Consider the following 25,098-nt stretch of genomic DNA (forward strand, 5'->3'; position numbering starts at 1 on the left):
TTTGTCATACTCTTTCCGATCAGATCTTTCTCAACACCAAACAAATATGGCGCTGGATACGATGGAGCCCAAGTTTGGCAGTGTTGTTGAAAACTTCAAAAATGAAAACGAGGGCTACAAGTGCGGTTACTGCAAATCTAAGACATCTAATTATAGCCATGGTAGGTGCATTTTTTGAACAAGATTAAATCAAATCCCTCGTTGGTTATCGTTACTGTCAAAGTCTAATCTAGTGCAAGACAGGGTTAGTTCTTGATTTTCTTGATACAGATGTTCAAACGTAGCCTGACAAGTGTTATGATTCAACTCAACATATGTTTCCCTGTTACAATTTTTGACAGTGTCAGCTGTACAACATTCTTTTTTCTGGATCAAGCTGTCAAAATTTGAGATGATGTTGCTCTTTCACACTTAGAAGCATATGTTTGAATTTTATGAGAATTTGAGGCTGTTGCTCTATTCCTTTCCTTTAGTCCTTCAATGAAATTGTTCTTTGAACCAACAATCACTTATTAATATGCCTCTGTTTACAGGAATGTGGGCACATCAAATCACAGTGCACGATTATCAAGATCTGATTGATCGAGGGTGGAGACGAAGCGGCTACTACTGCTATAAGCCAACAATGCAAAAAATATGCTGTCCAATGTACACAATCAAGTGAGTAGACCACTCTAACAATTTTGCTTCTTTATTCCCTTGGTTTGATCTCCTCTAAAAAGACTGATTTTCATGTTATATCAGATGCAATTCCGTTGACTTCAAGCTGTCAAAGTCTCAAAAAAAAGTTATTAAACGTATGAACCGTTTTTTATCGCATGGAGAAAGAGGTAAACAGAGAGCAATGGATGATTCAAACTCTTTAGACCCTCAAGGTATTGTAATTTGATTCTTCTTCAGTGGACTACTGGTCTGTTTTATACACTGTATTAAAATCATTCTCTTGAAATGTTCTGTTAGATGTGGAAGGAAATTCAGATTTGATGGAAGCCCAAATGACATCCCATTTTGCAACAGTTGATAGTAAAAAGTTTGCCAAGATCAAATCGTCCTTCCAAGAGCTAACTGGTTAGTACTTTGTAAGTATGAATGACACCTGTTCTGTGGGAAACTCAAATGAAGGAATTCAATGCTTCATTGTTTAAGGTTCTTCTTCTGATGAGAATAGAAGGCAAGACTTTGCAGCTCATGTTACAGAATGTTCAAATGTCATGTCAGAGAGCAAGACTGAAAAGAAAGGACCCTTTGTTAAAGACTCCTGTTCTACATCTTACAAGCCTGGTGAGGGTGGCTCTGCATGATTCCTCTCTCACCTCACTGTTAAAGTTTTGTTTATTTATTTTTATTTCCCTTCTACAGGTGCTGGGCCTGATAAAGAAAAGCCTCCTTGCAAAAAGGCCAAACTACTACGACTAGAACGAAGAAATCAAAAGCTAGCTAGTAAAGGTTTATCAGTAGACCCTTCTTCATCAGCCCCAAAACAAGAGAACTTTGCAAAAAAGCTAGAAGACTTTTTGTATCCAGAAATGACTCAAAGCCCAGCTCACAGACTGCAGGTAGAGTTTGTTCCTTAAGAAACAGCAGTGCTTCTTTTCTTTCACCATTCCCTTTCCTATTTCTGAATCTTAAATGAAGTTTTGTCATGACTAGAGTCTCGCATGCTTTCACCGTTGGTGTTTCAAATGTTCCCTTGGTCTATCCTGTGTGCATGGTGTTTTCTTGTGTAGTTTTCACAAATCTCTTTTGAAAAATTACTGTGTTAGTCTAACATGTATTTTTATTGCCCCCTTGGTGGTTGCAGCAGTTTGATTCCCCAATCACTGTACCTTTGGAATGTTTTGCCTCATCCTGATTTGTACAGGTCCGACTAGTGAGATCACAGCCAGCTAGTGCAGAATTCAAGAGCTCCTTTCAGGAGTCTTTGTGTGTTTACCGGCGTTATCAAATTGCCATTCATGGAGACCCTGAATCAAAATGCACTGAATCCCAGTACAAGAGATTCCTTGTCAAATCACCCCTTGAGGTAGAGAGAATGAATAATTTCGTTTTTGAGGACTCAATACTAATATCACGAAGTGCATTGTCGTCTTCACTAGCTTGGTTTGGAACATGTACCCTGACACTTGCTCTTTACCACTAACTTAATTTTTATCTAAAAAAAAAATTGTTTCAGTATTATTAAAATTTTCATAACTTTTTTAAAAAGCTGGTGGCTTGCGATTTTGCACAGGAAGCACAGGAGAGAACATCGAGGCAGTTACTTTTCTTATTTTAGTGAACCTTAAAATTCATACAATGTGTGGCATATTGCTTGTAGCTCAAGTTGGTGAGAGGGAACTCCGCGTCAGTAGAGCAGATGTGGCGGCTCTTCGTCAAGTACCAGAAGGCAATCCACAATGAGACTGACAAAGAGTGCGACCAGGAAACTTTCCAGGATTTCCTAGTGAAGACTCCGCTTAAGGTATGCGGTAGAACATACAGCTAAGCCACCTGCAATGTGCCACAGCATCTAGCCCTCTCCTGTGCTTTCATAACAAAATAATTGTCCTCATTTTTGCTTTAAAAATGTTTTTCATGTTCGAATTTGTTAACAGTTTTAAGCATGGTCTGCTCCTCCTTCTCTTTTGTAGGCCTGGCGTCCAGCTGACGGGTCTGGGCCCCCCCAAGGCTATGGGTCTTTCCACCAACAGTATTGGTTGGATGACAAGCTAGTTGCAGTTGGTGTTCTTGACATTCTGCCTCGATGTGTCTCTTCTGTGTATTTTTACTATGACCCTGAGTACTCTGATCTCACATTAGGAACATATGGATCCCTGCGGTATGTTTTAACATTCACTTTTTATTCATTTACTTATTACAGTACAATTCAATATATTTAATCTTTCTTTGTTTCATAGGGAAGTGGCTTTTGTCAGAACTTTACAATCTAATGCTCCAGAACTAAAGTGGTATTACATGGGCTTCTACATCCATTCCTGTCCCAAAATGCGTTACAAGGCAAGCCTTTCTCCATCCATGCTTCTCTGCCCAGAGACTTACACTTGGCATCCTATTGAACGTTGCTTGCCTTTGCTGGATAAGAACAAATATAGTCGTTTAGAGCCCAATCCTAGTGTTAAAGACATTGATGCCATAGAAAATGTAAATGAAGTAAGTATGTACAAGTTTCATCTGTGGAAAATTTCTTATCTTATCTCATTAACAAGCTGCAACAATGCTGTTCTAACACTAAACATGCAGTTTTGTAATTTTGATCTCCCTTTTGGTAGGTGGTTGTTTTTCATGATCTCCGTCCAATGTACTACGGGCAATATCGAGATTTAGCTGGGAGCTCGTCTGAAGATGAAGAGGTGCTTCATTATGCTCAGCTAGTAGGAAAGAATTGTGCCAAGAAGATGTTATTGTTGAGGTAAATTTGCTCACCTGTAACATCTCCACCATTTTCCATCAGGGAAGCAATCTTGTCAAAGTTGTGAATTTTTACCCTTTGTCATAAGCTTGGCTCCACTGACTGGTCGTGATTATTTTGGTATTAACATCTTTCGTTTTAAGTTTGTCATAGATTGCACTAATTGTGAATTTGGATTGACTCTTTATGTTTTTTACATAACACCTCAGCTCTTTTGCTGAGATTGTTTATTAAGCTTTCATTTTAAATGCGCCAAGTATTAGGGTGCATTAGTGATCATTTTCTGTCACCCTGTATTAAGATCTGTCTGCCTGACATACTCTTTGTGATATATACAGGGAGAAGAACATGGGGCCACCCCCAGTTCCTAAAGAAAGACATTTGTTTGCTTGAGGTTTTCATCCCAATTTCAATTTATAGTATTTTACCCTATGTTTGTCTTTGGTTAGTCTCATTACTTTTTGCGGTTTTGCCTCTCCTGCGTTTTGTGGTGGTTTCCACTCGATTTTGAAGTGCATACCTTTTTATTTATGATGGGTACCTTTAGCAAACTTACACAGTTGTTAAACAGTGTTGAAACTAGTCAAGCTTTCTTTGGATGTACAGTATCATTTGATACTCTCCATCATTGAGATAAGCAACGTTGTAGTTGCTTTTATTATGCTAATAGCATTTGCAATTTTGATGTTTTTTTTTTTTAAATCTTTCCCGATTTCTTCGGTATGCTAATTGTTACAAATATCTCAGATATTAAAATGGTAAATCTATTAGCATTTCTACTCAAAGGCTCTTTTATTTAATGAAACAATTCACTTCATCATCATACATTATTTCACTACACCATCGTTTTGGAATGAAAGTCTTACAAAATGTTTTGAATATCACTTTAAAACACTTAAGTCTCATTCTGAAGATCGTACAGCATCTGACAGTTTGAAGTCATGTATCCGAATAGCCCTGACCTCTGGCATCTGACCTGTGTCTTCTTCCTCATTTATAACACCTGCACAAAAAAAAAGTCTTGTTACTTCACAAAGTTAAAACATGCCCCTGCAAAAGATAAATTGCATTGTTTCTGTACTCACTTCGGTTGACTTTGTTTATCAGATCGTAAAAGGTTGAATCCTTGTCTCTCAGCAGAGCTTCTCTAAGATGCTTTACATAGACAGAATTTTCAGATCCCTTTTTCTCAAGAGCTTTTCTATTCTGTGAAGTTGAGTAGCATCTAAACAATGTACAGTCCCACGTTTGTTTACTTTCAATTTTGGGAAAGTTATCGCTGAAAAAGTTTTAGGAGACATTAATTGACTGATTGTTTTTCTTCCATTGCACTTTTTTTTACTGTGGGAGTGGCCTTACCAATTTGCAGAATTTTGACACATATCTAAAATAGAAGCAAACATTAAAGGTTGATATTTCTGTACAGCATCTATTACAGAATCTTCTGAAACAACATATTTAATGAAGTTTTGAGGAGAAAAATCTGCATCAGAGCCAATCATATACAACACACGGTTTTCCATCATGCCATGCCCACCAAAGTAGAACAAAACTGAAAAAAAAAAACAACAAAAAAACAAGGTTATTAGAAAATTTAATAAATCATGTTTGATTGTTTCAATGGCTCTTCTTACCAAAGGCATCCTTTTGTAGAGTGGCAAAAAACTTTTCAACCACTTTTTCAATTTGGTTTGCTGGAAGGTCCTGCTCAAGAGTACAATGAAAATCATACTTTTCAAGACATTCTTTCAGTGCCTTGGCATCATTGTGAGGAGTATGAAGTCTATTGTCTTTATAATCTTCAATACTAATAAGGAGTGCTTTCTTCTCTGATGGGTTTGGTCTTCTTGCTTTAACTTTTATGTCAAATTTCTGACTATTTTCTCCAAATCTATTTTTTACTCTGAGTTCATATGTGCCCTTGCAATCTTTATCGACATGAGGAATCCTTAAGACATTTGACTTAAATCCCTCTAATGGCTTAGCATTGTGCCACCAACTGAAAGTTGGTTGTGGTCCAGCTGATACTTTGGCACTTAGTTTGAGTTCTTCTCCACATTCTAACTCATCTGCAGAACAATCGAAGGATAGAATTTGAGGGACTTCTTGTCCTTCATCAATTAGTTTTACAGTTATATCTTCGGATGTAACTGTATTCGTCCAACCATAATCCATCCGCTGGTGGACAGTACAATAATACACTCCTTCTTCTTCACTGCCAACATAACAAATACCATACATATTTTAACTTTCAAATGTGCAATCACAACTTCATTACCTGATGTAGCAAATAAAAACAAACCTGAATGCAGGAATAATGTACTCTTGTTCAGAACACACAGGTATGTTCTCACAGTACCATTGAAATGTTGGCTTTGGACATCCGTCAGCTTCTATTTTTAGATGTAGTCTCTCTCCTGCTTTCACTTGCAGAACTCCATTTTTGCCCCAGAAACATCCATCAGTTTCCTCACAGTATGGTTGTCTCACAATCCGCAACATTTCTGAAAAAAAAGAGGAAAAAATTAAGTGGGTTGTCACTACCAATGGATTCAATGACCCCACTAGTCGGTTGTAACAGTGAAACAAACCTGGTTTACAGAGCACTTTTGCAGCCTCTTCCAGTTTCAGGACATCCAGGACATATTGCAAATGTCCAACTGTGATATGCCTATCGATCAGACTGGTCACAAAATCGTAGGCTGTTGGCCTGCTACAATAAACAAGAGATAATGTAACAAAAAAAAAAATTCTGTGTGGACTTTTTTCCAAAAAATATCTTATTTAGCTTACTCTTTTAGATCCATTCCAGTATTAATGTCAAACTGCCCAGCAACTCTTCTCCATGCGTCATTCTCTTTCAATTCAGAGGCCAACCGCACCACTTGTGACATGCTCAAGTCCTTTACTAACATTTTTCTTTTTCTTAGTTTGAAATTGACGGTGAACACTTGTTAGCTTCTTTGAACGAGGGCTCTCTACTACAAGAGATCATAACCTCAAGCTTGTCTGCAACAAGTTCATTCCTTCGCCCTTGGCATGATAACTTTGATGCAAAGCGTTCCAGCCCACCTTACGGTCAGTGCCAGCTATTTATCTGAGATTTGAAAACCTTGAGCACTCTCTAACTGCGAGTTATTTTAATCTCTGGTGGGAAATAATGTACACAACATCACGAAGATAATGGGGACGGGGAATAACAGACAGCAGCCGACGCAGCCTAGCCTACGTCAGAGAGAGGGGGGGGGGGGGGTCGATAGCGCCCCAACGCCACTGTGAATACGCTGGCGGGGCGCTATTGGAAGAACGCAAAGGCGTTCCGTGCGTCTTTTCCTGTATTCCCCTCAGCGAACAGTGCACTGCAGTGGCCGCACCTTGTGGAGCCACATCCCACAGTGAACGCACAGCGCCTGCCACGGCCAGGCTAGGCCAGCCCGCACCACAGCCGTGCGTTACGGGCGGGTCCATTTTACCATTACCACTAAGGGCTAGACCAACCATTACCATTAAGGGCTAGACCAACCTACCCTTACAGGCTTGACCACAACTGATCGTATGCCATGACCCGACCCTCCCGCCAATTGCCAGCCCCCACACTGTTTTTTTTTATTTTGTGGATCGCCGGATCGCCCTCTGTCCACTGGGTGCCTTTCACGTGTCTACTTTTGATTCGCCTCTCAGTAACTGCTCCTATTTAAGCCAAGGCCAAATTTAATGATATTTTTGCTTCGCAAAAAGCAAAAGAAGTCTTTCCCTTAAATTGGCCGCTCATGTGGAAAATGACGTCAAAATCGGGGAAATTGTGTTGGAATGAAACAAGCCGCAATCGAGCAAAAACAATCAGGCCGCACAGTGGGCCAGAAGACCGGTGGAGGCGGCCAAAACTCTACACGCGTTTTGAGCTCCAGAGTAGCGAAATGGGACTCAGGAGCTCAAAACGCGTGTAGAGTTTTGGCCGCCTCCACCGGTCTTCTGGCCCACTGTGAGCCGCGTCGAGCCGAATCATGTTCATGTCGTCGCGCGAATCATGCGTGTACAATGATTGGGCGCGAAAGAAGAGAGAAAAACATGCCGCTGTTGGCGACGGCCCACACGTGAGGCAGTCCATCCACACGCACTTCAAGGCGATCGAGAGAGACATGACGACGCCTCGGCCGGCTCGACAGTTCCAAGCGCGAGTACTTCTTTTTTTTTGTTTGTTTCGTCGCCCAGAAATAAGCGATACAAAGTCCCGGCGTGCCATCATCACACGCCCAGCCTCACGTGTACACGTGTGGATCTCGCGGCGCCGGCCGCTCTTGGCGGCACAATCAAAAGCGTCTACGCACTCGAAAAAAAGGCTGACGACTCTCTGCGAACTCGGGAGCCTCCAGCCAGTGCCCAGGGTGGGCCCTGAGCGAGGGGCAGAGTAGCACTTTTTGCCCACTTGCGGGGCCAGAGTGTGGCTTTTTGCCCACTTGCAGGGCCAAAGTGTGGCTTTTTGCCCACTTGCAGGGCCAAAGTGTGGCTTTTTGCCCACTTGCAGGGCCAGAGTGTGGCTTTTTGCCCACTTGCAGGGCCAGAGTGTGGCTTTTTGCCCACTTGCAGGGCCAAAGTGTGGCTTTTTGCCCACTTGCAGGGCCAAAGTGTGGCTTTTTGCCCACTTGCAGGGCCAGAGTGTGGCTTTTGGCCCACTTTCAGGGCCAAAGTGTGGCTTTTTGCCTGCTTTCAGGCAGGAGGCCAGGGCGGGGCGGAGGTCAACTGCCATTTTTGCTCCCCACTGGATCCGTACCTGGAAGCCTGTGTGTAGCCGCGCCTGTTTCCAAGTCATGGTTCGATACATCGTTATTTGGTTGAATATGATTTCCTACCATCGAAAACATCGAAAGAGAGCCGCTTCGACGTGGAACTTGAATTCGGACCTGCTGACGCACTTCGGACGTCAAACACCGTAATTTTATTCATCTTTCGACGCCTACGATCATGACCTTTTTGTGACAATCAATGCGACTTCTGGCCGACTCCACCTTATTTTTGTCCGTTCGGCTCTCAACTCTAGCGAAATTGTGTGATTTAGACGGATTTAGAACAACGCGGCGACCGGTTTTAGTGTTATGGCTGCCAGGGGTCGGATCTGTGCACCACTCCACGCCGAAGAGAGTGTACTGACAACACTGTTGCTGACTAATTGAGGGTTGGGCACGTCGGCACGCAAAGTCGCGGGTTCGACCCTACCCCATCCCCACTCCGAGCGACGACTTTTCGGCCGCTCTACTTCCTCTTATTGAGACCGTTTCAAAGCGAGCAAATGAACTCGACTAGCCCGGGGTCCAGGCCGGCCAAGGCAAAGACACAGGGACGTCTTCGCGTCATCCGCGCCTTTGGCGGCCTTTGGCGGCCTTTGGCCCGTGTTCGGCGTCTTTGGCCGCCCTGGTTGCACGCCAGCACGCACGCAACGGCGCCTCGGCTCCGCCCGGCGTTCGCCAAAACGGACGCCCCGGGCCGCATGCACGCCACTCGCGCCAGCTCCGCGGCCTGCTTCACTCGGCCACACCGAACACCTCCCCGATGGCGACGCTCCGCACGCTCGTCCGGGTCCTGGTCGTCCTGGCCGCGGTGGCGGCCTCCGGCGCCTTCCTGCGCCGGCCGCGCGGCCTCAAGCACACCAAGCCCGAGTTCTGGATGGATTCGGTAAGCGGCGCCACTGGTGCCACCGACTGAACCGCGTGCCCGAGTGCACTGCACCGCACAGTGGGCCAGCAGACCGGCGCAGGCGGCCAAAACTCTCGGCGCGCTTTGAGCTCTAGAGTCACTAAGAAAGAAGGACTCGAACCGAATGTGTGACCCCACCAATGAATTCCTCGTTCGGAGAGCAATCCATTGGTGGGGTCACACATTCGGTTCGAGTCCCATTTAGCGACTGTGGAGCTCAAAACGCGTCTATAGTTTTGGCCGCCTCCACCGGCTTCTGGCCCACTGTGCACCGGTCTTCTGGCCCGCTGTACACCAGGTGCATCCCAGCCCCGACGCGGCCGGCCCACTGTAAGCGTCCTTGTGGTGTAGGTGCAGCTGGCCAGACTGCAGGGCTACGCGATGGACATGCACCGATTCTTCACCTCTGACGGGTACGAGGTGGCGCTCCACCACATCGTGGCCAGCAAGAACGGCACCCTGGGGGGCGTCCCCGTGCTGCTGGGCCACGGGCTGGCGTCGTGCGACGAGCAGTGGCTGGCCAGGGGGGCCACCGCCCTCGGTGAGTCAAAACAATGTCACTACACTGGCAGCATGGCGCCGTACCACTTTGTTTTGCCAGTGTACTGTCTTTGTCGGCGTGTCGTTGGCCGGATCCTCATCCATCACCGCACCCTGTGCTGGCTGACGCACAGTGGGCCAGAAGACCGGTGGAGGTGGACAAAACTAGACGCGTTTTGAGCTCCAGAGTCGCTAAAGGGGCCTCGAACCGAACGTGTGAGCCCACCAATGGATTGCTCTCCGAACGAGGAATCCATTGGTGGGGTCACACGTTCGGTTTGAGTCTTGTTTAGCGACCCTGGAGCTCAAAACGCGTCTGGAGTTTTGTCCGCCTCCACCGGTCCTCTGGCCCACTGTGTGACGTGTCACACCACCTTCTCGTTGCAGTCTACATGCTGGTGGAACTGGGCTTCGACGTGTGGACGGTCAACTACCGCGGCAGCTTCTACAGTCGGGGCCACAAGACACTCACCAGCAGGCACCACGACTACTGGGACTTTAGGTTTGTGGAATCCCGCGAAACCGGAGTTTATGCGCCTCTCAGTTTGCAGTACTTTAGTTATTTCCATTATTTTTTTTGCGTTATACACACCGTAAGTTTTTCGATCAAAATGTCTTTTGTAGAAATTTCAAAGCCAAATTTAAAAAAATAGTTGCACATTTTTTATGAGCATTGGTGTCATTGCAACTTTTTCCACTGTTTTCAAACAGTGCAACTTTGTACTGCACGCAGTCACAGACAGTGGCATTTGCAACTGAAATGACAGTGGATGCAACGTTGTTAGGCTCGCGTGAAAGTTTGGTCTGGCTACCGGCGGGGCCTGAGGCGAGGCCTGGCCTGAAGCACGGGTCGCCTGGCGAACTCCGGCGAAGTCCTCAATCAACGAATAACGATGGTGCGCACAGTGGGCCAGAAGCCCGGTGGAGGCGGCCAAAACTCAAGACGCGCTTTGAGCTCCAGAGTCGCTAAAGAGGACTCGAAGCAAACGTGTGACCCCACCAATGGATCCCTCGTTCGCAGAGCAATCCATTGGTGGGGTCACACGTTCGCTTCGAGTCCCATTTAGCGACTCGAGCTCAAAACGCGTCCGGGACTTTGGCCGATCTTGAGGCAAGTGTTGTCCGCAGCTGGCACGAGAACGGCGTGGTCGACCAGGCGGAGGCCATCGACTACGTGCTGCAGGCGACGGGCCGCCAGAAGCTGGTGGTGATCGGCCACTCCATGAGCAGCACGGCCCAGGTGGTGCTGCTGGCGGAGCGCCCCGAGTACAACGACAAGGTCATGGGGCAGGTGCTGCTGGCGCCGCCCGTCAACTTCGAGCACTCCACCGGCGCCCTGGCCTACGCCGGCAAGGTCCTCCTCAACCTCCCCGGCATGAAGGTGAGGCGCGGCGGCGCACAGTGGGTTTGACAAAAGGCCGGTGGAGGCGGCCACAATTCTAGACGCGTTTTGAGCTCCAGAGTCGCTAAATTCGACTCAAGGGACGGAGCGACGTCGAGGTGGGACGTCGCGCGCGTTGCGACCTTCCCGGCCGCGGCGCCGCGGCCCGGACGCGCTGTTTATGTTCGACAAGAAAATAAAAAGGACAGTGTAATTCCGGCTTCCCACACCACACCGCCACGCGGCCGCTCCTACACTGTCGTCCGACCGGCCGCGCACGAAAACGAAAATCGGGGAACCAGTGTCGGCGACGCGCGCGTGTGTGTCGGAGTCCTGTACTCGTAACGAGTAGCAGCTGGGGCCAGGGCGGGGCGCGGCAGGGCCAAGGCCGTCACCTTGAACTTGGGCAGCGCGACACGACGTCAGAGGACGTCATGTCAGTGGAGGCGCGTCCGGATGCTAGCGGGGACGATGAACTTATTTGCGTCTCGGGATGCAGCCCCCCCCCCCCCCCACACACACACACACAGTGGGCGAGAAGACCGGTGGAGGCAGCCAAGACTCTAAACGCGTTTTGAGCTCCAGAGTCGCTAAATGGGACTCGAACCGAACGTGTGACCTCACCAATGGATTGCTCTCCGCTCGAGGAATCCATTGGTGGGGTCACACGTTCGGTTCGAGTCCCACTTAGCGACTCTGGAGCTCAAAACGCGTCCGGAGGTTTGGCCACCTCCACCGGTCGTCTGGCCCACTGTGCCCCACCTCTATTCCCTCCCCTTCCACCCCTTCCCTCCCCATGGCATTCCCTGTATCCCTGTGCGTCAACGCAACGATGACTTGCCAGGAACCATTTTCGATTCATGTTGTTGTCTCGCGCAAAATGCCAAAAAAACGAATACGTTTATTTTGGTTTTGTTTGCTTTATCATAAGTGGCTGGGTGGAGCCGACTCTAGACCAGCCAGCCACTCCGCTATTCGCATTGAGTTTTGGAATTTGGTGTCCGTCTTCAGGAGAGCGGCACCGAGAACGTGCAGAACGATGTCTTCAGCGGCTTCGAGAAACCGTTCCCCCAGTCGTGCTACCCCGACCACAGTGGCGTGAACCCCAAGCTGTTCCCCTTCTGCCAGCGCCTCATCGAGTTCGTCCTCGGCAAGGTGCACGAGCCCGTGGACCCCGTGAGTGTCTCGCTCGGAAAAGCTTGGAGCTGCACAGTGGGCCAGAAGACCGGAGGAGGCGGACAAAACACTAGACGCGTTTTGAGCTCCAGAGTCGCTAAATGGGAGTCGAACTGAGCGTGTGACCCCACCAACGGATTGCTCTCCGAACGAGGAATCCATTGGTGGGGTCACACGCTCGGTTCGAGGCCTGTTTAGCGACTCTGGAGCTCAAAACGCGTCAAGGGTTTTGGCCGCCTTCACCGGTCTTCTGGCTCACTGCGAGCTGGGTGCTGACGCTGCCTGTTTTTGTCGCAGTACCAGATGCAGATGATTCTGCACCACTACCCTGCCGGGTCCTCCATCCGGCAGATTCGGCACTTCTCGCAGTGCATCGCCGCCGGTGAGTCCAACTTGGTCCAATCCGTGAAAATCGAGCTGGTTACCGCTTCGTCGTTTTTACCGATTAAGAAACTACCTTGCTTTTTTTTTTTTCAGGAAAGTTCATGCAGTACGACTACGGCAAGGCCAGGAACCAGGCCTTGTACGGCCAGGACCTGCCGCCGGAGTACAACCTGACCAACATCAGGACCCCGACGTACCTCATGTACGCGCTGGGGGACGGCAGCGTCAACTGGAAGGTGAGCTAACCTGACCTAACCTAACCTGAGAACATGTTGCGGACAAGGCTGACACCCCTTAATTCTTTGCGCAGGACGTGGAGATTTTCGGCAAACTCCTGAGCCCCGGGGTTCTGAGGAAACTCCACCGACTGCCGCCGAAGGACTACTGCCACGTCGACTTCCTGATCGCCCGCGACGCCGTGGAGCTCGTCTACGTCCCCGTCATCAAGTACCTCGAGGAGCTGAGGAGCGGGGCCAGCTGAACCCTTGTCGGTGGAGGCGGCCAAGACGCGTTTTGAGCTCCAGAGTCGCTAAATGGGACTCGAACCAAACGTGTGACCCCACCAATGGATTGCTCTCCGAACGAGGAATCCATTGGTGGGGTCACACCTGCGGTTCGAGTCCCATTTAGCGACTCTGGAGCGCAAAACGCGTCTAGAGTTTTGGCCGCCTGCACCGGTCTTCTGGCAAATCCACTGTGTGCTGCTGATTGCAACATGTTGTTGCCGTTTTAATGTGAAACTCTCGTCAGGGCGTGGGGGAATGTGAGTGCTAGTCCCATGCCCTTCTTTTTTACCAAAGATGTATTTATTAGGAATGAATTAAAGATGCTGTTATGATACCTATCCAACTGGTTGTGATTTGCCTCCGCGGTGGCAGCTCTCTTTAATTTTTTCGGCCGGGGGGGGGGAGGGGAGAGGGGGTGTCTTAGACTTATAAAAAACTTAAAGAGGAGCAAAAAAATAAATATAATAAAAAAATAATCGAAATTTTGAACAGAAATTTTGAATTTTATGATTAAGAAGATGGAGCAGATGCGGTTCGCATGGCATGAGTCAAGGCATGAGCCGTTACAGTGGAGGCACTGACTCCGAACTCCGAGAACCGGCGTTCCCTTTCCAAGACCATGCGGCTCATCGTCACGTGGATACAGATGGGCAGGCAGACAAACGGCCGGCGGTTTTGTTGTTGATCCGCCAATCCATTCTTGATGACCAACGTAGTCGGTCAGGAAATTTGGTAGTGGACCGGTTTTTGGTTTGGATTCGCTGACGTTGTCGTCGACGGTGATCGCCCCCTCCCCATTCTTTCTGTTCCTGCCGGGTTTGAATCGGCGTGGCTCAGACGCACACGGCCTGAGCACGGCCTGGGGACTGGGCCCGCACTTGGTCGTCGCGCAGTGTCCGCGACACATGGTCCGTCATTGCCGGCGCCTCGAAAAGCACGCTGAGAGCGTCAGGCACGCAATCGCACTCCGGAGCCCGCTTCGCTCGCGCCGCTCCCACAAGTCCGAGACTGGTCGACATGGCGGCACTCCTCAAGCTTCTGGTCGTCGCGTCCGCGCTGGCGGCCGCCAGTGCGTTCCTGCGCAGGCCCAAGACCCTCAAGGTCACCAAGGGGGAGTTGTGGGAGAGCTCGGTAAGCGCTGGGCGGACGCGGATCCCGGGGAAGCCGCGCGTTTTGCGCTCCAGAGTCGCTAAATGGGACTCGAACCGGCCGTGTGACCCCACCAATGGATTGCTCTCCGAACGAGGAATCCATTGGTGGGGTCACTCGCCCGGTTCGAGTCCCATTTAGCGACTCGGGAGCGCAAAACGCGTCGAGAGTTTTTGCCGCCGGCGCCGGCCTTGCGGCTTTGCAAATCCACTGTAGGCGTCCTCCCAGGCTTTCTTCCACCCCAACCCCAACCTTGTCGTGCAGGTGCAGCTGGCCCGGCGGTGGGGCTACCAGGCGGAGCAGCATAGGTTCTTCACTTCTGACAACTACGAAGTGATCCTCCACCACATCGTGGCCAGTAGGAACGGCACCCGTGGGGGCGTCCCCGTGCTGCTGGGCCACGGCATGGTCTCCTCCGACGAGCAGTGGTACATCCGGGGGCCGATCGGACCCAGTAGGTGCACGCCGTCACGCCGTGGCGGCGAATAGTCCGGCGCACACGCGTCTTTTATGCTCTTTCACTCGCATTTTCAAACTCCTTTTTGTGGTGCGTTCTCGTTTCAGTCTTCTTGATAGCTGAGCAGGGCTACGACGTGTGGACGGTCAACTACCGCGGTAGCTTCTACAGTCGGAGGCACAGAACGTTGAATACCAAGGACCACGAATTCTGGGACTTCAGGTGAGTGGAAGGAGTGGTAAGACAAGACACACTGTAAATGTTGTACAGTGAAGATTATCCATATTATGGTGGTGCAGCTGACTTCGTAACATACCATTCAGAATTCACTGTACCATATAGAGATTTTGGCGAATTTCGTTGGTATTATGGGGAAAATCTCCACCATATTATGTTGGTGCAGCCTTTCACCGTAAGACATTTACTGTGCACCGAGTTTTCCAATTCGAAAACAAAAACAATTGTGCGGGAAATGAAGGCTTCGCTTGTTGGCAGCTGGCACGAGAACGGGGTGATCGACCAGGCGGAGGCCATCGACTACGTGCTGAACGCGACGGGCTACAAGCAGCTCATCGTGGTGGGCCACTCCATGAGCAGCACGGCCCAGGTGGTGCTGCTGGCGGAGCGCCCCGAGTACAACGACAAGGTCATGGGGCAGGTGCTGATGTGTCCGACGGTCCTCTTCGGGCACCCCACCGGCGCCGTGGCCTGGGGCCTGGGCCGCCTCAACGACGTCTCGTTCCAGAAGGTGAGTCGCGGACACCGTGGAGTAGCCAGAAGACCGCAGAAGACCGGCGAGGCGGCCGAAACTCTAGACGCGTTTTGGGCTCCAGAGTCGCTAAACAGCCCTCGAACCGAACGTGTGACCCCACCAATGGATTCCTCGTTCGAAGAGCAATCCATTGGTGGGGTCACGCGTTCGGTTCGAGTCCCATTTAGCGACTCCGGAGCTCAAAACACGTCTATAGTTCTGGCCGCCTCCACCGGTCTTCTGTACAGAGTGGAGTGTTGACTCCAACAACAGCTGTCTAGTCCAGACCTTCCGCACGGTTTCCTTCCCTCAATGAGTTTCCCCATGTGTGATTGTGTGTCCAGCTGGACTACCACGACAGCCTAGAGAATGACTGGGTCCCCGGGCTGGCCCACCCCGTGCCGGAGACCTGCTACATCAACTCCGGCAGCCCCAAAGCGATCTTGATGCCGCACTGCTTGCGTATCTTCGACTTCATCATGGGCAAAATCCACCGTCCCGTCAACGACGTAAGTGGCTTGTCGTCCCCGCGATGCACCAGAAGGGTTGCCAGCCTCATCCCGCCTGCCAGGCAACTTCTCGAGAGCGACGCCCAGATATTGCCTACAGCGTTACAAAAATCCCTACTTTTGTACAGAAAATGTACAGACGAATATAGTACGGAAGTACGGAAAAAAGTACGGAACGTCCGTACTCGTCCCTCAAGAACTCATGTACGGGTACGGAAAAATAGTACAGAAGTGCCATAATAGGTCAGGTGCGGATGGTCCAGGCAAATTATTGACCAGACATGTTCCGTACTTTTTCTGTACTTTTTCCCTCGCAGTGTAGTAGGCAGGCTGAGGTTGGCAACCCTGTCGACACTGGTGCAAATTGGGAACTTGTGTGGCAGCACTGCTATACCCCTCTTCCCGTGAGATTCGGCTATTCCTCTCTCTCGCACTCTCGGGAAATCCTTTCCTTCCTTGTCATTTGGCCTACCAAACTCTCGGTGGGACGACAGTCAGCGACGTTTTGCTCTTCCCGCAGTACCTCCTGTACCTCATCCTGCACCACTACCCCGCCGGCGCGTCCATCAAGCAGATGGTGCACTACATCCAGAGCAGCTACTCGGGTGAGTCAAAGTTAAACATAAAACATCAAAATTCGCTCAAATTTGCTAAAACATTTCTGAATTATTTTTTTTGCATGAAGTGCGCAGCTTTTTATGGAGGCATTGGCTTTTCTTCTGTTTTCAGGTAACTTCTCGCTTTTTGACTACGGCAAGGACAGGAACCAGGAGCTGTATGGCCAGGACATCCCGCCACTTTACAACCTGACGAACATCCGGACCCCCACGTACTTCGTGTACGGGTCGGCGGACGCCACCGTCAACTGGAAGGTGAGTGGGCTGGCCCTGACCTAACCTAACTTTACCTTACCCAACCTAACCTAACCTAACCTAACCTTACCTTACCCAACCTAACCTAACCTAACCTTACCTTACCCAACCTGACCTAACCTAACCTAACCTGACCTAACCTAAGATAGCTGGCGCCCTTCGCCTGAAATCTGTCCGCTTTTTACAGGATGTGAAAATTCTCGCGGATCGCATGAACCTCGGAGTCGTGAAGAAACTCCACCTGGTAGTCGACTACAACCACATCGACTACCTGATCGCCACTGACGCGGACAAGGTCATCTACCCCGCTTTGCTCAAGTACCTGGACGAAATCAGGGACGGGTCCTACTCCAAGGAACTCGAAAGGCCCAAAGTGACGACATTCTAATACGATATTTTCGTCAATATTTCGACGAAAAAGAAGCATCAATTTGACGTCATTTTCACTTCCTTTGACTGCTTCGTGAGTGCTTTGTTTTCTTTGGGACGAAAGCTGAATCTATTTGTGGCCGATTGTAAGATGAGACATGTTTAAAGATCTGCTCATGCCTCGTCATCATTTTGATAAAGTGAATGCACTCATCAATCTCTGAACCAAAGATGTATTTATAAGGAATAAATCAAAGTTTATTTATGCCCATCCAACGATTTATGATTGACAACCTGTCCCCATTCACACTGTCAATACGTCCGTGAACTGAAAATTTCTTTGTTCCGAGCAAACGGAAACAGAAACAAAGCGAGGATTAGAGACACGTTTTCTTGAAAATCACCCAAGACATCATTTTATGAACGGCAATGAAAACAGAAGTTTGAGACTCAGAAATTGTGATCATTGCTGCTTTGAACGAGGTCTCAAGGATTTTTCTCTGTATTTTTAAATGAATATGAAGCAAATTACATTTCCTTCACTAGTAAATTTCGAACCAGTGTCATTATTTTTACATATTCAGAGCAAGGTTAGCTCTTTGGTCGAGCCAGCCGAAGTTGCCATGATTCCACCCCCTCCCCCCTCGTTGCGTGGTGGAGTGGCCTGCTGCCGGCACCCCTGGGCCCGCCCCTGGGCCCGCCGCGCCTTCTTCACTCACTGTTCCCAGGACACACAGTGGGCCAGAAGACCAGTGGAGGCGGCCAAAACTCCAGACGCGTTTTGAGCTCCAGAGTCGCTAAACAGGCCTCGAACCGGGCGTGTGACCCCACCAATGGATTCCTCGTTCGGAGAGCAATCCATCGGTGGGGTCACACACGTTCGATTCGAGTCTCATTTAGTGACTCTGGAGCTTGAACCGCGTCTAGAGTTTTGGCCGCCTCCACTGGTCTTCTGGCCCACTGTGGGACACCGTGTTATGTAAGGATGCGCGATCGGCCGTCCGGTACCTTATTGTGACTTGAGTATTGTGTCTTCTATGTGATAAAGGCATACTCTGCCGAAAAAGTTGGCTTATCAGCAGAAATTTTGGTTGAAGGAACACAGCCGCTAAAACCTACGTGGCGGCGCTGCGCTGGCGGGGTCCGTCTCAGCGGTGCGAGCTGAGGCACTGGCCAGGCTGGGCCAGGCACTGGCCCAACAGACTCACTCCGAGAGTCGTTTTCGTCGCTGTGTCTCTCTCGCACTCACGGCGCGTCCCGTACAGGTGCGGGAGAGACAGAACGAGTCTGCAGGCCGCCAGACAGCAGCCCGACCGGGCACCATTGGGCGCGACTAGTGGGCCGGGCCCGCCACTCGAAGCAGAATCATCGCCTTGTCTTCCTTGTCGCACTCACGGAAGCGCGGCCGGCGCGCGCCCACCAATCGGCTGGCCGCGAATCGCTAAGCAGACGCAAGCAGACGCCCCGGGCTGCAGACCCGCCACTCGCGCCAGCTCCGCGGCCTGCTTCACTCGGCCACACTCACAGCGAACACCTCCCCGATGGCGACGCTCCGCACGCTCGTCCGGGTCCTGGTCGTCCTGGCCGCGGTGGCGGCCACCGGCGCCTTCCTGCGCCGGCCGCGCGGCCTCAAGCACACCAAGCCCGAGTTCTGGATGGATTCGGTAAGCGGCGCTAGGACTAAGAGCACTCCCCACTGTGTTCTAGTTGCGGGCGCCGCACAGTGGGCCAGAAGACCGGTGGGGGCGGCAAAAACTCCAGACGCGTTTTCAGCCCCAGAGTCGCTAAATAGGGCTCGAACCGAACGTGTGACCCCAGCAATGGATTCCTCGTTCGGAGAGCAATCCATTGGTGGGGTCACACGGCCGGTCCCATTTAGCAACTCTGGAGCTCAAAACGCGTCTAGAGTTTTGTCCGCCTCCACCGGTCTTCTGGCCCACTGTGCGCTGGTTGGCTCTGGCTCGACACTGTATGAAAAACGTGGGGCTTGGGGTGAGTGAGCGCCTGAGCGGCCAGCGCCTGCCACGGCGCGGGTGGGCCACCAGGCACGGCACCGCGCGCTGCGGGCCAGCCTACCTCGGCCTCCGCGGGCGTTCCGGCCAAGCGTCTGGCTGAAAGCGGCGCAGAGTGGACTTGCCAGAAGACCGGCGGAGGCGGCAAAAACTCTAGACGCGTTTTGAGCTCGAGTCGCTAAATGGGACTCGAACCGAACGTGTGACCCCACCAATGGATTCCTCGTTCGGAAAGCAATCCATTGGTGGGGTCACACGTTCGATCCGAGTCCCATTTAGCGACTCTACACTGTTAAAAATAGTCGTAAATTTACGACATTTTGTAGAACAATTATGTCGTTTTAAAACGACATATTTTGTTACGACTCAAATCGTAAATAAACGACTTGAGTCGTAAATTTACGACATATTTGTCGCTAATTTTGATAGCGAGACGTTCCGTTTTGAAACGAATTACGTCGTAAATTTACAACTTATCGTTAGTTTACGAACGGTCGTAATTTATCTATTGAGTATGTCGTGCAGTTATGACTTCAGTCGTACATTTACGAATCTTGTCGAAATTTTTTTAAAGAATCGTAAATGAACGACACAAATCGTAAATAAGCGAGCAAAATTGCAACTTTTCATCAACTTTTCGGGAATTTCAGATTTCAAAATATGTAATCGCGATTACGACATTGTCGTAGAGAAATGATTATTTTGTCGTTCAGTTACGACCAAGTAGTTTCAGAACGATTCTTGTCGCTATCAAAATTAGCGACGTTTTTGTCGCTAATTTACGACAAAGTTTCTTACAGCGTAGAGCTCAGAACGCGTCTGCAGTTTTGGCCGCCTGCGCCGGTCTTCCGTCCCACTGTGCGGAGGCAGCCAAAGGCGGCCAAAGGACTCGAACCGAACGAGTGACCCCACCAATGAATTGCTTTCCGTAGGAGGAATCCATTGGTCGGGTCGCACGTTCGGTTTAGCGACTCTAGAGCTCAAAACGACACTACGATTTCGGCTGCGCTAGCCCCAAAACCCTTTCGCAGTCAAAAGTGTGTTTTTGATGTGTTCATGGTGTGTTTTCGTTGCAGCTTATATGTTGGCTGAACATGGCTATGACGTCTGGACTCTAAACTACCGAGGCAGCTTCTACTGTCGGAAGCACAAAACGCTGACCACCAAGGACCACGATTTCTGGGACTTCAGGTGAGTAGAAGGGGTGGCGGCAGGAGAACTTTACAATTGTTTTATTTGGTCGGGTCAATGAATGTTGCAATCTCGTTCACTGTCAGTGCTGCCAAAAGTTCCCTCTGAGCACCAGTATCGAGAGGGTTGCCAACCGAGGGGACAACCACTTTAGAAATCATGTATCCCCTTGAGCGCTAGGATTCTCTGGAAATCTGAAATCTTGCCCCCCCCCCCAAAGAATGCCAAAAACTAGCAAATTTTGGGCGTAATATCAGTTAAAATCTTGCGAAATCCGACGAAATCGCTGTCGAGAGGTCGCCTAGTGGGTGAGGCCCAGTAAGCCAGAAGACCGGTGGAAGCGGACAAAACTCTTGACGCGTTTTGAGCTCCAGAGTCGCTATATGGGACCCCAACCGATCGTGTGACCCCACCATTGGATTGCTCTCCGGACGATGACTCCATTGGTGGGGTCACACGTTCAGTTCGAGTCCCATTTAGCGAGTCTGGAGCTCAAAACGCGTCTAGAGTTTTGACCACCTCCACCGGCCTTCTGGCCCACTGTGTGAGGTTGGCAACCCTTTGAGTGCATCGTGGGGAATTTTAGCCTACTTATGTGGCAACACTGCTGGTCCGCCTAGTGGGTGAGGTTGGCAACCCTTGGGGTGCATCGTGGGGAATTTCGGCCCACTTATGTGGCAACACTGTCCGCAGCTGGCACGAGAACGGCGTGATCGACCAGGCCGAGAGCATCGACTACATCCTCAAGGTGACGGGCAAGAAGAAGGTGATCGCGCTCGGCCACTCCATGAGCAGCAGCGCGTTGACGGTGCTGCTGGCGGAGCGGCCCGAGTACAACGACAAGGTCATGGGGCAGGTGCTGCTGGCGTCGCCCGCCTACTACGAGCACCCCACCGGCATCATGGCCTACCTCAGCCACTTCATCAAGATCATCCCCGGCGCGGAGGTGAGTGCGACACTGTCTGTGCCTGGTGACGCCAGCGCGCGCCAACGCCACACAGTGGGCCAGAAGACCGCTGGAGGCAGCCAAAACTCTAGACGCGTTTTGAGCTCCAGAGTCGCTGAATGGGACTCGAACCGAACGAGTGACCCCACCGATGGATTCCTCGTTCGGAGAGCAATCCATTGGTGGGGTCACACGTCCGGTTCGAGTCCAATTTAGCGACCCTGGAGGCCAAAACGCATCTGGATTTTTGGCCGCCTCCACCGGTCTTCTGGCCCACTGTGAGCCAGAGTGCGAGGCAACTTTACAACAGTCGCAAGTTGTTTTGTGCGCCGTTTTGGGAGGGGCGGGGAAGGGATTGCCTAGGAAATCAAAAGAGGAACCGGTTGGTGTTGTGCTTTTGTTGGCATTCCCAGTGGGTGCCCAGTGGCCGTCTATATCGATAACGCGAACCCAGTCCCGCCCAGCAGCCTCGGATCAATTGGCGCCTCGCTTCTTGTTCCTGATTGGCTCTTCCTGACTTTGCTTGAGTTGCTGGTAATGTTCCGGCCAGGGCGCGCCAGGGCGGGCCTGTCAGGAACTCGGAACAGTGCCTGGCGTCACAGGCGAGCAGAACAGGATGTAGCTTGGGCCGAAGTGCTACCCGTTCTCTGATAAAAATTGTATTCAATCGGTTGTGTGGTGGTGCCGGATTCTAGCGTCACGGAAAAAGTAATTTTCTCGACAAATAGAGTGCGCCAAAGACCATTGGGCACCGGGCATCTGTTTCTTAGACCCATGAGAAAGTTCCCTACGAATTGCAGACAAATAGGAGGTGGTCGACCATATTCGTCGAAAAAAATGCTATCGGATTTTTACCGTTTTGGGTCAAACCTCCACCCAAATTCGAGTATGTTGTGCTGGGGCACTCCCTCGTGGCTCCTAACACTATTTTGAGGGCCATTTGGGCCCTAAACAGTCTCTTTCTGGCGAAAAACTGGAACCATTTGAGCCTGCCCCAGTCCCAAAAAACCATGGATTGCATGGGATCCCATGACACAAATCCCATGACAGCGCACTGAAATCCCATGAGAATGCGGTTCAGCACCATGGACAAGCGGCATGCCATGCAAAATGGAGGTCGTTTCCCATGGTGCAGGCCTAGCACCATGGGAGGACCTTACCCATGATGTGAACTTTTCCATGGGTTCGGACTTCCCATGGGAAGGCAGTCCTGCTCGTGCGTTGAAGTCTCCGCTTAATTTTCAATTATAGGTCATATCATGTCAACGGTGCCCTCCAGACAAAATATGATTGCAAAATCGGATGGAGCGTCAAAAGTTTAGGGGGAGACAGTTCAATTGTGAAATGATTAAATCCACAGCAGGTGCTGATCTCATCATTTTTGTACTCACAAGGGACTCTGCCAAGGCAAGGAAGTGCTTCCCATGACTCACAGTCCATGGTACCTTTCCCCATGAGTCGCAAGACACCATGAGAAGTTGTTCCAAAAATCACGGGGAATCGTTCCCGTGGAAAGAATCGGCCCATGGCATCCCATGCACCGCCATGGCTCATGGGATGCCCCATGGTTTTTTTGGACTGGGGCGCCGGACGGGTAGGCAACCCATCGTGCACGGCCTGATCACCGCGAAACGGGCCGTCTCTCTGGCTCAGGTTTTTCATTGCCACAACTTGCTCATGTTGTTCGACTGTGTTACTTTTGTCCAGGTGGGTTCCTCCGCCAATGTGGAGAACGATTTGTTCGTCGGCTTCGACAAGCCCTACCCCCAGTCCTGCTACGTCCACTACAAACCCAAGATGCTGCCGTTCTGCAGACGTCTCATCGAGTTCATCATGGGCCCGTTCCACGAGCCCGTCGACGACGTGAGTGCACAGAGGGCCAGAAGACAGGTGGAGGCGGCCAAAACTCTAGACGTGTTTCGAGCTCCAGAGTCGCCAAACAGACCTCGAACCGAACGTATGACCCCACCATTGAATTCCTCGTGCGGAGAGCAATCCATTGGTGGGGTCACACGTTCGGTTCGAGTCCCATTTAGCGACTCTGGAGCCCAAAACGCGTCTAGAGTTTTGGCCGCCCCCACCGGTCTTTTGGCTCACTGTGGAGTGTAGTCGCAGCGCGGCGGAGCGGAAGTGGGATCAGTGGTGCCAACTGCCCCGACTGTTGCAGGAGCTGCTGCAGCTGACCATGCACCACTACCCCGCCGGATCCTCCATCAGGCAGATGCAGCACTACGCGCAGTGTATGAACTCGAGTAAGGCTTCAATCGATCAACCAACCAATCACTGGCGTTGGGTCCCGAGGGAACCACTTCCAGCCAGGGAAATTCCTTTCACACCAAACGATTTTGTTGACACATGTCATCCCTTCCCCTGTTTTCAGAGAGGTTCGCGCAGTACGACTACGGCAAGGACAGGAACCGGGACTTGTACGGCCAGGACCTGCCGCCGTTGTACAACCTGACCAACATCAGGACCCCCACTTACGTGGTGTACGCGCTGGGGGACGGCAATGTCAACTGGAGGGTGAGTTTCCTGGCTCAAGGCAACCTAACCTAACCTAACCTAACGAGTCTGACGCCCTTGCAACCGCCAACCCCATTCCAGGACGCGATAACTTTCGCCAAGAACCTTGCCCCCGGGGTCTTGAAGAAACTTTACAGGGTGCCACCAAAGGACTTCTGCCACATCGACTACCTGATCGCCCGAGACGCCAAAGAGCTTATCTACGACCCTGTCATCAACTTCGTCGACGAAATCAAAGCAAACGATGCGAACCGTGACTGAATCCTGTGACTGTAAATTAAGAAAAAAGCAGCAATATTTGTTTTAGGATACTGTAAAAGTCTCGTGATGGTGACCCCACAATGGGTCGGTCGGCCGATCAGAGGTGTTTGCCACGCTGAGAGAGAATGGGATTCGAATCTCAAGTCAAACAACTCTTTCCACAGCCAGATTGTTGATATATCTGAAACCCGGTACCATCACTCAAAAGTTGATCGCAACTCTTCGGAGTGGTTGGGTGGGAACTCTTTTGCATCCGAGTGTGAGCTAGCTCTTGTACACATAGAGGGACGCGCCATCTATTAAGACGGGATTACCTTCATTTTCGCTCGGCAACATCTGACAATAACGTAACGATTTTCCGTAACGTAAGGTTTCCATCACGTGTGTTCTTACGGGAGCACCCACAGTCGTCTTATTTTATTTACGATTTCTTATCTTACGGCGGAGGCTCTTACTTATTTTTCGTCCGTGTCCGAATATCCGAACAGCATGGAAAGAGAGGAGGATTTCCGTAAAATAAGGTGTCCTTACGTTATTTCGGGCGCGCTTGATTCGAATTCGACCAATGGGAGCAAGCAAGGGATAGATTTTGAGAAACAAACATTGGTCCGCGAAAAAGGGAAAGATAAAGAAGAGAAAGACGTCCTCCGCATCGTCGTCTGAGTTTGTTTTTATTTTCGTGCTAGGTTATGTTGACCTGCACACTAACGTAAAATAGACTTTGAGGATAAAAGCTCTATTTCGAAAACCTTATTTTACGGAAAAATCTTACGGACGATCGTTACGTTATTTACAAGCGAAAACGAGGCTAAACCCGCCTTTAGACACGCGTGGGTGGGTTGGGGTTTAGGGAGGGAGAGGGACGTCCCTTACATGCACGCGTCTCTCAGGAGACCGTCCGACCGACCGTCTCCTGGGATCACTTTTATTACAGAAACGTGTGTTAGGGTTGATATTTTTTTTACCAAAGA

The 25,098-nt window shown here is 50.2% G+C and overlaps 5 protein-coding genes across 9 annotated transcripts; 4 read left to right on the top strand and 1 right to left on the bottom strand.

Moving 5' to 3' along the window:
• The first annotated feature begins 1 nt into the window (after window position 1).
• Window positions 2–4,188, top strand: LOC117645174 (arginyl-tRNA--protein transferase 1). 4 transcript variants are annotated; one of them, XM_034385160.1, is made up of 11 exons: window positions 2–161; window positions 534–660; window positions 745–875; window positions 961–1,068; window positions 1,147–1,281; window positions 1,360–1,556; window positions 1,862–2,023; window positions 2,318–2,461; window positions 2,631–2,818; window positions 2,898–3,150; window positions 3,270–4,188. In XM_034385160.1, exons 1-11 carry the CDS (start codon window positions 47–49, stop codon window positions 3,411–3,413), a joined length of 1,704 nt encoding a protein of 567 aa, XP_034241051.1. In that variant the 5' UTR covers window positions 2–46; the 3' UTR covers window positions 3,414–4,188. The 4 variants fall into 4 exon arrangements, with proteins under 4 accessions (XP_034241051.1, XP_034241052.1, XP_034241053.1 ...); XM_034385161.1 differs by lacking the exon at window positions 2,318–2,461; XM_034385162.1 differs by lacking the exon at window positions 1,862–2,023.
• Window positions 4,183–6,644, bottom strand: LOC117645175 (mucosa-associated lymphoid tissue lymphoma translocation protein 1-like). The gene is made up of 7 exons (XM_034385164.1): window positions 6,203–6,644; window positions 6,001–6,122; window positions 5,712–5,913; window positions 5,044–5,624; window positions 4,769–4,961; window positions 4,495–4,688; window positions 4,183–4,412 (listed from the first exon to the last, which is right to left on the bottom strand). The coding sequence occupies exons 1-7, from the start codon at window positions 6,322–6,324 to the stop codon at window positions 4,312–4,314; spliced, it is 1,515 nt and encodes a 504-aa protein (XP_034241055.1). The 5' UTR covers window positions 6,325–6,644; the 3' UTR covers window positions 4,183–4,311.
• Window positions 6,645–8,956: 2,312 nt separating this feature from the next.
• Window positions 8,957–13,118, top strand: LOC117644648 (lipase 1-like). The gene is made up of 8 exons (XM_034384258.1): window positions 8,957–9,079; window positions 9,452–9,641; window positions 10,028–10,142; window positions 10,769–11,021; window positions 12,033–12,197; window positions 12,495–12,579; window positions 12,675–12,817; window positions 12,892–13,118. The coding sequence occupies exons 1-8, from the start codon at window positions 8,957–8,959 to the stop codon at window positions 13,060–13,062; spliced, it is 1,245 nt and encodes a 414-aa protein (XP_034240149.1). The 3' UTR covers window positions 13,063–13,118.
• Window positions 13,119–13,613: 495 nt separating this feature from the next.
• LOC117644827 (lipase 1-like) lies at window positions 13,614–17,465 on the top strand. Of its 2 annotated transcripts, XM_034384470.1 has the most exons (8): window positions 13,968–14,218; window positions 14,501–14,690; window positions 14,801–14,915; window positions 15,189–15,441; window positions 15,789–15,953; window positions 16,474–16,558; window positions 16,683–16,825; window positions 17,013–17,465. In XM_034384470.1, the coding sequence occupies exons 1-8, from the start codon at window positions 14,105–14,107 to the stop codon at window positions 17,211–17,213; spliced, it is 1,266 nt and encodes a 421-aa protein (XP_034240361.1). In that variant the 5' UTR covers window positions 13,968–14,104; the 3' UTR covers window positions 17,214–17,465. The 2 variants fall into 2 exon arrangements, with proteins under 2 accessions (XP_034240362.1, XP_034240361.1); XM_034384471.1 differs by lacking the exon at window positions 14,501–14,690 and having other exon boundaries at window positions 13,614–14,218.
• A 1,294-nt stretch (window positions 17,466–18,759) lies between these two features.
• Window positions 18,760–25,081, top strand: LOC117644829 (lipase 1-like). Its single transcript, XM_034384472.1, has 7 exons — window positions 18,760–18,858; window positions 20,283–20,397; window positions 21,091–21,343; window positions 23,051–23,206; window positions 23,511–23,595; window positions 23,724–23,866; window positions 23,948–25,081. Exons 2-7 carry the CDS (start codon window positions 20,288–20,290, stop codon window positions 24,125–24,127), a joined length of 927 nt encoding a protein of 308 aa, XP_034240363.1. The 5' UTR covers window positions 18,760–18,858; window positions 20,283–20,287; the 3' UTR covers window positions 24,128–25,081.
• The last annotated feature ends 17 nt before the right edge of the window (window positions 25,082–25,098 follow it).

The sequence above is a fragment of the Thrips palmi genome, unplaced genomic scaffold, assembly GCF_012932325.1.
Source record: "Thrips palmi isolate BJ-2018 unplaced genomic scaffold, TpBJ-2018v1 HiC_scaffold_18, whole genome shotgun sequence".
NCBI classification, from domain to species: Eukaryota; Metazoa; Arthropoda; class Insecta; order Thysanoptera; family Thripidae; genus Thrips; species Thrips palmi.